This window comes from Lepus europaeus, chromosome 7, assembly GCF_033115175.1.
Source record: "Lepus europaeus isolate LE1 chromosome 7, mLepTim1.pri, whole genome shotgun sequence".
Lineage (NCBI taxonomy): Eukaryota > Metazoa > Chordata > Mammalia > Lagomorpha > Leporidae > Lepus > Lepus europaeus.
In genome coordinates this window covers 50,458,652-50,473,753 of record NC_084833.1, presented here as the reverse complement: position 1 = coordinate 50,473,753, position 15,102 = coordinate 50,458,652, and the positions used below count along the sequence as shown (strand labels likewise).

The 15,102-nt window shown below is 37.9% G+C and overlaps 1 protein-coding gene across 2 annotated transcripts in view; it reads left to right on the top strand.

Annotated features, from left to right (window-relative positions):
* PDE3B (phosphodiesterase 3B) overlaps positions 1 to 15,102 on the top strand; it is a 206,573-nt gene that overhangs the window by 106,312 nt on the left and 85,159 nt on the right. For both annotated transcript variants that reach the window (XM_062196455.1, XM_062196454.1), the window contains exon 2: positions 9,202 to 9,252. In XM_062196455.1, the coding sequence (XP_062052439.1) occupies positions 9,202 to 9,252 (51 nt within the window). The remainder of the gene's footprint in view (positions 1 to 9,201; positions 9,253 to 15,102) is intronic.

Below are 15,102 nucleotides of genomic sequence, written 5' to 3'. Positions count from 1 at the left end.
CAGTGGGAACAATGAAATAAAACCTCATTGACGTAATTAAACCTGATAACATCTCCTGATTGTGCTGCTGATGTTTCCCTGTGGTTTTGTTGGTTTTGTAGAGTTCTGTAAAGCATGTTAGACTTGTAAACATATTCAAACAGAAACTTTTATCAGGATTCAACTTTAAAACCACAAAGAAAAAGTACATTTAAATAAAGGTGTGGTCTTTGGTACACTTTATCAAATAAACTAAAAAAGACATTTAATAGTATGTACCTCTTATGTTATTTAAAGAAAATATTCCTTTAAATTAGTTTTGAACAAATAACCATAGTGTGCAAAGCTACAATAATTTCTGATAATGTATTTCTGATAGTATAAGTTTAGAAACAGGTAGATATAATAATAGAAATTCCTAAAACCGGTCGGCGCCGTGGCTTAACAGGCTAATCCTCCGCCTTGTGGCACCGGCACACCGGGTTCTAGTCCCGGTTGGGGCGCCGGATTCTATCCCAGTTGCCCCTCTTCCAGACCAGCTCTCTGCTATGGCCTGGAAAGGCAGTGGAGGATGGCCCAAATCCTTGGGCCCTGCACCCGCATGGGAGACCAGGAGAAGCACCTGGCTCCTGGCTTCGGATCAGCGCGATGAGCCAGCTGCAGCGGCCATTGGAGGGTGAACCAACGGCAAAAAGGAAGACCTTTCTCTCTGTCTCTCTCTCTCACTATCCACTCTGCCTGTAAAAAAAAAAAAAAAAAAAGAAATTCCTAAAACCAAATTAAAATTTTTTTTTCTTTCTTTCTTTGACAGATAGAGTTAGACAGTAAAAGAGACAGAGAGAAAGGTCTTCCTTCCATTGGTTCACTCCCCAAATGGCTGCTGTGGCCGAAGCTATGCCAATTAAAAGCCAGGAGCCAGGTGCCTGTTCCTGGTCTCCCATGTGGGTTCAGGTGCCCTGGTCTCTCATGCAGGTGCAGGCACCCAAGCACTTGGGCCATCCTCCACTGCCTTCCCGGCCACAGGAGAGCCCTGGACTGGAAGAGGAGCAACCAGGACTAGAACCCGGCGCCTGTATGGGATGCTGGTGCCACAGGTAGAGGATTAACCAAGTGAGCCATAGTGCCGGCCCCCAAATTAAAATTTTAATCAAAGTGTGTGTCTTTTTTTTAAATTTTATTTTAAACTTTTCTTTAATGAATATAAATTTCCAAAGTACAGCTTATGGATTACAATGGCTTCCCCCCCCCCATAACTTCCCTCCCACCCGCAACCCTCCCCTTTCCCACTCCCTCTCCCCTTCCATTCACATCAAGATTCATTTTCAATTCTCTTTATATACAGAAGATCAGTCTAGTATATATTAAGTAAAGATTTCAACAGTTTGCACCCACATAGCAACACAAAGTGAAAAATACTGTTGGAGTACTAGTTATAGCATTAAATAACAGTGTACAGCACATTAAGGGCAGAGATCCTACATGGTATTTTTTAAAAATTGATTAATTTTCTGTGCAATGTCCAATTTAACACCAGGTTTTTTTTTTTTCATTTTCAATTATCTTTATATACAGAAGATCAATTCAGTATATACTAAGTAAAGATTTCATCAGTTTGCACCCACACAGAAACACAAAGTGTAAAAATACTGTTTTACTACTAGTTATAGCATCACTTCACATTGGACAACACATTAAGGACAGATCCCACATGAGACCTAAGTACACAGTGACTCCTGTTGTTGACTTAACAATTTGACACTCTTGTTTATGGCGTCAGTAATCTCCCTAGGCTCTAGTCATGAGTTGCCAAGGCTATGGAAGCCTTTAGGGTTCGCCGACTTTGATCTTATTCCGACAGGGTCATAGTCAAAATGGAAGTTCTCTCCTCCCTTCAGAGAAAGGTACCTCCTTCTTTGATGGCCCCATTCTTTCCACGGGGATCTCACTCACAGAGATCTTTCATTTAGGTCGTCTTCTTTTTTTTTTTCCCCCCAGGGTGTCTTGGCTTTCCATGCCTACAATACTCTCATGGGCTCTTCAGCCAGATCCGAACACCTTAAGGGCTGATTCTGAGGACAGAGTGCTATTTAGGACATCTTCCATTCTATGAATCTGCTGTGTCTCCCACTTCCCATGTTGAATCGTTATCTCCCTTTTTGATTCTATCAGTTAGTATTAGCAGACACTAGTCTTGTTTGTGTGATCCCTTTGACTCTTAGACCTATCAGAGTCATCAGTTGTGACCTGAAATTGATCACTTGGACTAGTGAGATGGCATTGGTACATGCCACCTTGATGGGATTGTATTGGAATCCCCTGGCACGTTTCTAACTCCACCATTTGGGGCAAGTCCGATTGAGCATGTCCCAAATTGTACATCTCCTCCCTCTCTTTTTCCCACTCTTATATTTAACAGGGATCACTTTTCAGTTAAAATTTAAACACCTAAGAATAATTGTGTGTTAATTACAGAGTTCAACCAATAGTACTAGAACAAAAAAATACTGTAATGGATAAAGTATTACATTGTACATCAACAGTCAGGACAAGAGCTGATCAAGTCACTGTTTCTCATAGTGTCCAATTCACTTCAACAAGTTTCCCCTTTGGTGCTCAGTTGTTGCCGATCAGGGAGAACATATGATATTTGTCTCTTTGGGACTGGCTTAATTCACTCAGCATGATGTTTTCCAGATTCCTCCATCTTGTTGCAAATGACTGTATTTCATTGTTTTTGACTGCTGTATAGTATTCTATAGAGTACATGTCCCATAATTTCTTTATCCAGTCTATTGTTGATGGGCATTTGGGTTGGTTCCAGGTCTTAGCTATTGTGAATTGAGCTGCAATAAACATTAATGTGCAGATGGCTTTTTTGTTTGCCAATTTAATTTCCTTTGGGTAAATTCCAAGGAGTGGGATGGCTGGGTTGTATGGTAGGGTTATATTCAGGTTTCTGAGGAATCTCCAGACTGATTTCCATAGTGGCTTGACCAGTTTGCATTCCCACCAACAGTGGGTTAGTGTCTCTTTGAGTAAAAAAAAAAAAAAAAAAAAAAAAAAAAAAAAAAAAAGAGAGAGAGAGAGAGAGAGTGAGCGAGCAAAGTGTGTGTCTTATAAGTGTAATAGAACCATATTTTGAAAATGTGACATAATCACTGTAACTTTTTTAAAAGCTGTAAGTCAAAATTTAAAGTTTATATGCCTAAAATTTTGCTGATGTGGAAACAGCTGTTTTACATAGAACTAAAAATTTTTTTTAAACTTTGCTTTTATATAGGGAGAATGAATACTTGGATCAATATTTCTTAAATTTTTTTTTTTTTTTTTGGACAGGCAGAGTGGACAGTGAGAGAGAGAGAGAGAGAGACAGAGAGGAAGGTCTTCCTTTTTTGTTGGTTCAACCCGCAATGGCCGCTACAGCCAGTGCGTTGCGGCCGGCACACTGCGCTGATCTGAAGGCAGGAGCCAGGTGCTTCTTCTGGTCTCCCATTAGGGTGCAGGGCCCAAGCACTTGGGCCATCTTCCACTGCACTCCCCGGCCACAGCAGAGAGCTGGACTGGAAAAGGAGCAACTGGGACAGAATCTGGCGCTCCAACCGGGACTAGAACCCAGTGTGCCTGCACTGCAGGCGGAGGATTAGCTTATTGACACACAGCGCCAGCCTAATTTTTTAATATATATGTACCATCCACAATGCATTCCGTGTTCAGTGTTCATGGTGGCCATCTACCAATTTTAGGTATAAAAATTTCATCACAGTTTTTAAAAACAAAAAAACAAATTTTATAACCACGTATATTATTTGCAATATATCTATCCAGTCAGTGATGACTATAAATAAATTGCATTGTAGTTTCATTCTTTTTTTTTTTGTAAAGTTTTATTTATTTGAGAGGCAGTGTTACAGACACAGAGAGGGAGAGACAGAGAGAAAGGTCTTCCATCTGCTGGAAGACTTCCCAAATGGCTGCAACAGCTGGAGCTAGGCCCATCTGAAGGCAAGAGCCAGGAGCTTCTTATGTGGGTTCAAGGGCCCAAGAACTTGCGCCTTCTTCCACTGCTTTCCTGGCTATTAGCAGAGAGCTGAATCAGAAGAAGAGCAGCCAGGATCTGAACTGGCGCTCATATGGGATGCTGGCAGTGTAGGTGGAGGTTTAACCTACTATGCCACAGTGCCAGCCCCTGAAGGTTCATTTTATATCCAATCATATTTTTGTCTTCTCTGTTTCTTTTAAATTAGAAAAATACATCCAAAATGGTAATTTATGAGGAAAGGCAGCAATTGTTTGTTGACTGTTGGTTTTGAATATTCAGATTAAGCTTAGACTTCATATATATTATATAACTATAATTATGAAGAATTTCTCAATGAAGACTACTTTTAGTGCTATATTGGTTGCTAAATTGATGAGCATTATATTTAAAAAGCATGAAACATGACAGTTCTTTGCATTTTTTAAAAAAGGTTATTTACTATTTATTTTAAAGACAGGAGTTACAAACAGGTTGGGGGAGAGATTTTCCATCTGCTGGTTTATTCTTCAAATGCCCACAATAGCCAGGACTGGGCCAAAACTAGGAGCCTGGACTCCATTTGATTACTCCAAGCCAAGTACTTAGGCTACCATCTTTTGCCTTCTAGGATGTACAGCAGAAAGCTGGATTGGAAGCAGAGGTGCCAGGACTGGAACTGGCACACAGATATGGGATGTGAGTGTCCCAAGTGGCAGCTTAACTCACTGCACCATAACACCTGCCTCAGTTCTTTGCATTTTAGTGGGGATAAAACCCTCTTTTATTATATTTGGTCTTATTTTATATTTGATTTTTAATAAATTTCTATTTGTTTTATTTTTTCACAGCAAACTGAAAAGATGTATATACTTTGTGGCCAGAAATTGAGTGTTTTACATTTGTACTATTTTTTTAACATTGAATCATGCCTAGTACATGTGTTTTATCCACCAGCTATTTTCTGTGAATAAGAGCAGTGTGCAACTTATTGTCATACTGTCATTGATTTGCAAAGACTTTTGCTGCACAAATAAAGGATTTCTTCTTAGAATTGATTTTATGTCTGATTTCCCAGTCTTTATCATCATTTACAAAATAATCGCTAAATAGGCAAAAAAGAAGGGATCCTTTTGGGGCAGGTGTTTGTCATAGCAGTTGGGATGCTTGCATCCCATATTGGAATTGCCTACATTTGAATTCCACTTGTACTCCTGATTCCAGCTTCCTGCTAGTGCATACCCTGGGAGGTAGCAGGCTGAAGTAATTTGGTCCCTGCCATGGATCTGAAAGATTCAGACATTCATTTTCTCTCTCTCTCTTCTCTCTGTCTCTGCCTTTCAAATAAGAATTTTTTAGAAAAATATTTTAGCATGGGATTTTTAGTTATAACCACATTAAAAATTTGTTTTTTCTTCTCATGTGTATTATTCATTACTAAGAGTTGATTTTGACATGCCTGAATTTATTCAGCAACAAAGAAACCACTGTATACAAATGTAACTCTTTTACATTTAATGCCTTTTCTATTCTGTGATTCCCAAAGTGTCATATGGAAAGTATGTTTTGGAAATTATTTGATCTGTTCTCTCTTTCAGCATAATATTTATCATTTGTGTTACTTGTTTCATAAATCTGTCAGCATGGTTAATCTTTTAAGTGCTTTTGCTTTGAGGACCACAGAATCTAAATGATACCTTCTTTTTGTTTTGAATCTCCTGAACTATTTATTTATTATTTTTTCTTTGTTTTACCCAAAAGAAACCATTTATTTAATGAGTACCAATTTCATAGGTACAACTTTAGGAATATAGTGCTTCTTCTCATCCTACCCACCCTTTCACCCAACCTCCTCCACCTTCTCTCATTCCCAGTCCCACACTCCATTAAAAAAAAAAAAATTGTTCCTTGACAGTCAAGACAAGGGCTGTTCAAGTCATTGCTTTGAGAAGCATCAATTTCATGCCTACAGATTTCCTTTTAGGTGCTTTATTAGTTATCACAGAGAAGGGAAAACTGATGGTATTTGTCCCTTTGGGACTGGCTTATTTCACTATGTAAAATGTTTTCCAGATTCATCCTTTTTGTTGCAAATGACTGGATTTCATTTTTTTTTTTTTACTGCTGTATAGTATTGCATAGAGTACATATCCCATAATTTTTTTATCTAGTCTTCAGTTGATGGGCATTTAGGTTGATTCCATGTCTTAGCTATTGTAAATTGAGCTACAATAAACATGCAGTGTAGATAACTCTTTTCTTTGCTGATTTCATTTCCCTTGGGTAAATTCCCATGAATGGGTTGGCTGGGTCATATGGTAGGTCTATATTCAGATTTCTGAGATATCTCCAAACTGATTTCCATAGTGGTTTTACCAGTTTACATTCCCACTAACAGGTTTAGAAGGCCTGTTTAGTGAAATAATAACAAAATTTCCCCAATTTGGAGAAAGAAAGGGGCATCCAAGTACAGAAAGCACAGAGAACTCCTAATAGAAAGGACCAGAAAAGATCTGCACCATGACACATTGTAATCAAACTCTCCACAGTAAAACGTAAAGAAAAGATTCTAAAGTGTGCACAAGAGAAATGCCAGATTACTTTCAGAGGACATCCAATTAGACTCACAGCAGACTTCTCATCAGAAATCCTACGGATTAGGAGAGAATAGCGAGATATAGTCCAAGTCTTAAGAAGAAAAAGCAGTCAACCCAGAATACTATACCCTGCAAAGTTCTCATTTATGAACAAAGGTGAAATAAAGACCTTCCATGACAAACAGAAACAAAGAATTTGTCACCACCCATCCAGCCCTGCGGAAGGTGCTTAAGAATGTGCTGCACTCAGAAGCACAGAAACACGGTCACCACTAAAGAAGAAGATAAAGGAAGGAAAGCTCTCAGTAAAAGTACAAAGGAAATCGAAAGTAAACAATAGGAGTAGTTATGAAAAATGCCAGGGCAGCTGGTGCCATGGCTTAATAGGCTAATCCTCCGCCTGCGGCACTGGCATCAGCGCGGTGCATCGGCAGCAGCGTGCCGGCCGCAGTGGCCATTGGGGGGTGAACCAACGGTAAAGGAAGACCTTTCTCTCTGTCTCTCTCTCTCTCGCTGTCCACTCTGCCTGTCAAAAAAAGAAAAAAAAATAAATAAATAAAATTTTAAAAAATGGCAGGGCATTATCAAGTCACCTTGAATGTAAATGGCCTTAACTCTCTAGTTAAAAGACACAGACTGGCTGAATGGAATAAAAAACAAAACCCATCTATTTGCTGCCTACAAGAAACACATCACACCTTTATTGTTTTTATCTCTTGTCTTTTATATTTTCAATTTCATAAAATGAAGCAGTATGTACTTGTTTTAGAAAAATTCTGTTGGTGTATCAAAGAGGTTTTTATGCTTTGTTTGAAGTTTTTCTGGCTTTCTGTCATTATTTGAAAAAGTTTGAAAGTTGATAACATGCCGAAGTATGTAGAATGAATGAATTGTCAGTCTAAAAAAAGAGAGAGAAATCAGCTTTTAGATAGTTGCTATTATATGTCCTTATAACATTTTTGTTTTTACACGTTTATATGGGATTATTATGCCTACAAATTTTTATTCTGTTTGCATTAGAGTTCTGTTCCTGATTTAGGTTTAACATTCATTCTGAGTTACTTGTTACTATTTTTATCATTAGCTTAGGCTTTAGAAAAACTATGATCTACTTATTTTTATTGGTGATATATAATACACTTCAAATAATACAAATTAAATAGATACATGTGAAAAATAACATTGAAATGGCATGGAAATACATTTTAGCTAATGTGATTTGTAGTCTTATAGAATAATGTAGGCCTTAGGGCACCTGCCCAGCTTAATTTTGAGAATATTGTTATTAAGGGGCTGCCACTGTGGCATAGCAGGTAAAGCTACCACCTGTAGTGCTGACATCCCATATGGACGCTGGTTCCAATACCGGCTGCCTGACTTCTGATCCAGCTCTCTGCTTTGGCCTGAGAAAGCAGTGGAGGATGACCCAAGTTCTTGGGCCCCCTGCAGCTGCATGGGAGACCTGGTGGAGGCTCTTGACTCTTGCCTTCCAATTGGCTCAGCTCTGGCTGGTGCGGCCATTTTGAGGGAGAACCAGTGGATTGAGGATCTCTGTTTTCCTCTCTGTTTCTGCCTCTGCTTCATTGTAACTCTGACTTTCAAATAAATAAATCTTTAAAAAATATATATAGAGAGAGGCCAGTGCTGTGGCACAGTGAGTTAAAGCCCCAGACTGCATTGCCGGCATCCCAAATGGGCACCAGTTCAAGTCCCGGCTGCTCCACTTCTGATCCAGCTCTCTGCTATGGCCTGCAAATGCCCAACTCCTTGGATGCCTGCACCTGTGTGGGAGACCCAGAAGAAACTCCTGGCTACTTGCTTCCGATCAGCTCAGCTCTGATCGTTGCGGTCATCTGGGGAGTGAAACAGCGGATGGAAGACTTCTTTCTTTCTCTGGCTCTACCTCTCTCTAACTCTCTTTCTTTCTTTATTTTTTGTTAAATATTTTTATTTATTGTTTATTTGAAAGTCAGAGTTACACAGAGAGAGGAGAGGCAGAGACAGAGAGAGAGGTCTTCTATCCAATGGTTCACTCCCCAATTGGCTGCAATGGCCGAAGCTGCACTGATCTGAAGCCAGGAGCCAGGAGCTTGTTCTGGGTCTCCCATGCAGGCATAGGGGCGCAAGGACCTGGGCCATTATCCACTGCTTTCCCAGGCCATAGCAGAGAGCTGGAATGGAAGTAGAGCAGCTGGGCACAGAAGTGCTTTACTGGTAAGGAAATAATTTCATCCCTTAACACTGGCTTTAAAAATGATGAAGATGGACCTTTGAAGACAAGGATAGGGAGGGGAAGAATATCTGAAGATGCATGAATTTTTTTTCATATTTTTAATGACTAGATGTGATTTTGGTTTTGTATTTTTGTGGTAATAAGTATTTGAAAAATTAATATACCTTATTTTAGTGAATTATTTGATTATTCTTTATATTTTTGAATTTAATTTACAGATTAACTAAAATGTTTTGTCTAGAGATTATTTTTATTCTCACCTTCCCAATTCCTTTCCCAAATTTTAAATTAGTTCAGATATCTGTAATTGAAATGCTACATTTTATCTTTATGTTTGTTTAATTCTATTGTGTAATCAACTGAATTTCTTTTTCCAGATGATTCTTTGGGATTGGGACTTAAAGCAGTGGTGTAAACCTCATTATCAGGTAACTATGAGTTTTTATATATATTCCATTATTGCTAATGTAATAATTAATATCTTTAATGAAACTTTGACATTTAAAGTTGTATCACAAGATTTTTGTGCTGTAAGATTTTTCTTTTTCTTTTACTGAAATAAAGTTAGCCAGAGCATTCAAGAGGTAGGTTTTTGCACTCTGGCCTCAGAATCAGCCCTTAAGGCATTCAGATCCAGCTGAAAATCCCATGAGAGTATTTCAGGCATGGAAAGCCAAGAAACTCTGGAAAAAAAAAAAGACCTAAATGAAAGATCTCTGAGAGTGAGATCCCAATGGAAAGAACAGGTCATCAAAGAAGGAGGTACCTTTCTCTGAAGAGAGGAGAGAACTTCCACTTTGACTATGACTTTGTCTAAATATGATCAGAGTCAGTGAACTCAAAAGACTTCCATAGCCTTGGCAACTCATGACAAGAGCCTAGGGTGATTACTGATGCCATAAACAATGGTGTCAATTTGTTAAGTCAGCAACAGGAGTCACTGTGCACCTACTCCTCATGTAGGATCTCTGTCCTTAATGTGCTGTACATTGTGATTTAATGCTATAACTAGTACTCAAACAGTATTTTTCACTTTGTGTTTCTGTGTGGGTGCAAACTGTTGAAATCTTTATTTAATATATACTAAACTGATCTTCTGTATATAAAGAGAATTGAAAATGAATCTTGATGTGAATGGGATGGGAGAGGGAGCGGGAGAGGGGAGGGTTGCGGGTGGGAGGGAAGTTATGGGAGGGGGAAGCCATTGTAATCCATAAGCTGTACTTTGGTAATTTATATTCATTACAAGTAAAAAAAAAAAGAGGTAGTTTTTAAAAAAACGTCTTTTAATTTTAAGGAAAAAAAATTATATGAAACCAAACAATAAAATAAATATTTTTGGAAATATTGCAAATATAACTTGAGTTCAGAATAGACCAATATTTCTGTTTTAAGGATGTGGGTTTTTTTGCCTTTTCTGATGCGGTCCAGTGATCACAGAGGCAGAAAAATAGATTGAAGAACATGTAAGACAGAGCAAAGCAATTGGCAAAACATTCTATAGGAAGTAACTCTTTTATTGCTATTTCACTCCTTTATTTTTTTGAAGTAACACATTTTTAATTTACATCATAATCAAAGGTTCCAGTAAATAAAGAGTTCAACAAATTAGAATTAAAAAAGACCATAGTTCATCAGAAAAATAGGCAAAGCCTATAAACAATTATCAGATGAAAATATATTTAACTTCAGTCATATGAAGTAAATTTTAAAATAGATACAAAATCATTCAAGCTGTAATAGTACATAATTGTTAACATTTTATCTGATAAAGATTTAAAACAAATTTTGACAAAACACTGTATTTGCTGCTTAACACACAGGCATTTCTTTTTTCCTGTTGTTTTGATTTTTTAAAAATTTTAGCTCCCAAATATAACGGAGAACATACAGTATTTTTTTTCTGTGTCTAGCTTATTTCACTCAACATGATAGGCTCCAGTTGTAACCATTTTGATGTAATTTCCAGAATTTCATTCTTTTGTAGCTGAATAATATTCCATTGTGTATATATCTTTTCTTTTTTTTTTAACTTTTATTTAATGAATATAAATTTCCAAAGTACAGCTTATGGATTACAATGGCTTCCCCCCCCCCCCCGCCCATAACTTCCCTCCCACCCGCAACCCTCCCCTTTCCTGCTCCCTCTCCCCTTCCATTCACATCAAGATTCATTTTCAATTATCTTTATATACAGAAGATCAGTTTAGTATATATTAAGTAAAGATTTCAACAGTTTGCACCCACATAGCAACACAAAGTGAAAAATACTGTTGGAGTACTAGTTATAGCATTAAATAACAGTGTACAGCGCATTAAGGACAGAGATCCTACATGATATTTTTTAAAAATTGATTAATTTTCTATGCAATGTCCAATTTAACACCAGGTTGTTTTTTTTTTTTTATTTTCAATTATCTTTATATACAGAAGATCAATTCAGTATATACTAAGTAAAGATTTCATCAGTTTGCACCCACACAGAAACACAAAGTGTAAAAATACTGTTTTACTACTAGTTATAGCATCACTTCACATTGGACAACACATTAAGGACAGATCCCACATGAGACCTAAGTACACAGTGACTCCTGTTGTTGACTTAACAATTTGACACTCTTGTTTATGGCGTCAGTAATCTCCCTAGGCTCTAGTCATGAGTTGCCAAGGCTATGGAAGCCTTTAGGGTTCGCCGACTTTGATCTTATTCCGACAGGGTCATAGTCAAAGTGGAAATATATCTTTTCTTTATCAGTTCTTCTGAAGAAGGGCATGTTTCGTATGTTGTTTGTAAACCTGATTTTTTTGCAATAATGGGTGAACATTAATAAATATTATATCATTTATAGTCCAAAAATGTTATCTCTATTTATTAGATTTATTTAGCTAGTTTTCCCAATACCAGTTTTTGCTAAGTGAATATCCAGCTTAATTGCTGATTTATTTTCTTTTAACCTGTGAATAGAGTAGCCATAACAGCCCCAATTTGGACTTGGTGTGAGCTAAATAATGTAACTTGCTGTCAGATGAAGTCAAGGTGAAGGTCACATCTTACCTAAATGAAGTTGGTTCCATAACCTACATGGTGAACTTTATCATCATTCATGTTCCCCAACTCAATGAATATCTAAACTAATGGTAAAATCTAAAGATAAATACTCAGTAATTGCCCAGAGTGTGGTAGACTTGTTGTCTGACTGTTGTATAATATTAAGTGCTTATATCTTTTTTCTGACTTTTACCTTTTCCTCCTCTTTGCTTTCCAAAACATTTTAAGAATTAAAATCTAACATTTGTATATAAAAGTACTTAGCTTGTAAGTATACAGCTTGATTAACTTGATGAGTTTTCTCAAACTGAATACACATATGTGACCATCATTGAGAAGTAGAATTCAGCACCCCAGAAATCCTCTAATATTCCCCTTCTAGCTGTCACTGTCTCTCAAGTGTTATCTCAGTGCTGATTTCTGCCATTACTACTTTTTCCTGCCTTTAAATTCTTTTTTTTTTATTTTATTTTTTTTATTTTTGACAGGCAGAGTGGACAGTGAGAGAGAGACAGAGAGAAAGGTCTTCCTTTTGCCGTTGGTTCACCCTCCAATGGCCGCCGCGGTAGCGCGCTGCGGCCGGCGCACCGCGCTGATCCGATGGCAGGAGCCAGGTGCTTCTCCTGGTCTCCCATGGGGTGCAGGGCCCAAGGACTTGGGCCATCCTCCACTGCACTCCCTGGCCACAGCAGAGAGCTGGCCTGGAAGAGGGGCAACCGGGACAGGACTGGTGCCCCGACCGGGACTAGAACCTGGTGTGCCGGCGCCGCAAGGCGGAGGATTAGCCTACTGAGCCGCGGCGCCGGCCCTGCCTTTAAATTCTGTGTAAGTGGACCAACTTACACATATTTTCTCTTTTGCTTCTCTTTTCAAAATTTTATCAGCAATTAATAAATGCACAAAGCAGCAATTCATTCATTTTCATTTTATTTAGTATTCCATTAATGAATGTCTATCTTGTAATAAATGGACACATATTATACTTTAAAATTTTTGACTATTGCAGATAATGCTGCTAGAACAATATTGATGTCTTTTGTTGGATATGTATGTTGGAAAAATTGCTAGGATGTGTTACCTTTAGAAGATAGAGCTGGACAATTTTCCAAAGTGCTTGTTAATTTTTACCTATATCCTCACCAACATTGGTACTGTGCCTTCTAAATCGTCCTAATAGATGTATAACTGTCTTGTGGCTTGAATATCTGCATTTCACTGGTGCTTCATCTGGGTGAAGGCCTTTCGTATGTCAGTTGGCTACTCAGATATCTTCTCAGGTTTGCTGTTTGCTGACTGTTAGCAATCAGCATGAGTTTTCTGTGTATTTTGGACACGAATATATATATATATATATGTATATATATGCATACATACAGATACATATGTGTGTTATATTAGATTGTATTGTACTTATCTAACATATGTTGAAAAATTTTATCTCACTGGCTTAAAATGGTGTTTATACATGAAAATAGTAAATATTTTAATTCAGTGCCAGTCTATCAATAATTTCCTTTTGGTTAGTGATTTTTGTGTGTGTATATCTAAAGAAATATCTGCCCTGAGGTCATGAAGATTTTCTTCTAGATTACATCCTAGAGGTTTTATTTATTTTTTTTTAAATATTATTTATTGGGGCTGTCACTGTGGTGTAGCGGGTAAAGCCATTGCCTGTGGCACCAGCATCCCTGGGCGCAGGTTTGAGTCCCAGCTGCTCCACTTCCGAACCAGCTCTCTGCTATGGCCTGGGAAAGCAGTACAAGATGGCCAAAGTTCTTGAGCCCCTGCACCTGTGTGGGAGACCTGGAAGAAGTTCCTCTCTCTCTCTCTCTCTCTCTTTCTCTCTCTTTCTCTCTCTTCCTCCCTTCCCCCCCCTTCTTCTCTCTCTGTGTAACTCTGACTTTCAAATAAATAAACCAATCTTCAAAAATATATATTATTTATTTATTTATTTAAAAGGCTGAGTGACAGAGAGAAAGACAAAAACAGAGATATTCCATCTACTGGTTCATTTCTCAAATGGCCTTCATATCCAAGTCTGGGCCAGGCTGAAGCCAGGATTTAGAAATTCCAGTTGGGTCTCCTACATGGGTAGCGGGAACCCAAAGACTTGAGCTTTCTGATCTACTGCTTCCCAGGTGCACTAGAAGAGAGATGGATTGGAAGTGAATTAGCCAGGACATGAACTGGCACTCTGATATGGGATGTGAATGTCCCAAATGGCTGCTTAACTCACAGTTCTATAATGTGTCTGGAATTTATTGTTCAGTGTGAGTAGGATTGAAAATTGATATTAATTCTGTATTGTGTGGTACATAACCCAAGGTACATTTTTTTTCCCCAAACAGACATCCAATAGATCAATTCTCATTTGGAAGTTCTATTTTACTTTTAAATAGAAATAATATGAAGAATTCTTTTAGGATTTCTTCATCTCTTGGAGACTGATTATAAATTGGCAAACGTCTTCAAGGGAAAAGCAGCTCTGAATTTAAGCTGGCTATTTTTTCACATCTGTCTGAGATCTTACTTGGTCTTTCATGCCCTCTCCTTGTGTTCATAGCCTTGGTCTCGAAATATGGTCTCCCAGCCTCTTGAGACTATATCGTGCTCTACTCTGTTTCCTTATGCTCTTAAAAGCTCTGTTTCTCATCCTGTTGACCATGTAGGAGTTATGAATCAGCAGTAAGTTCCTTGAGGGGGGAAAAAGAAGCACAGAATGATGGATTACTTTTAGTCTTAGCTGAGTTCTTGTCCTCTCAAGCTTAGGCTGCTTGCTTATGTGCTATGTCTTAATGCATTTGCTTTTTGTATTTTATTTTAGCTTTTCAGAGTTGTTCCAGGCACAAGAGTTGGTCTAAAACAAACTAATCTCTCTTTGCTGGAAAGTTAGGCAAGTCTCTATGTCTCTCTGAACCTCATCTATAAATTGAAAATATGAGCAGTTCTTCAGAGGCCAATTAATAACATGTGCCTGACACATAGTATCACTGAATGAAAATGTGAGCTGTATTATCTTGTAAATTATAAAACACTAATGAAAGGAATATAAAGCACAAAAATGGAATGATCTCTAATGTTCATGAAATGCAAGCATTAATGTTAAAATGTCCATATTACTCAAAGCAATTTTATTTTATTTTATTTTTTTGACAGGCAGAGTTAGACAGTGAGAGAGAGAGACAGAGAGAAAAGTCTTCCTTCCGTTGGTTCACCTCCCAAATGGATG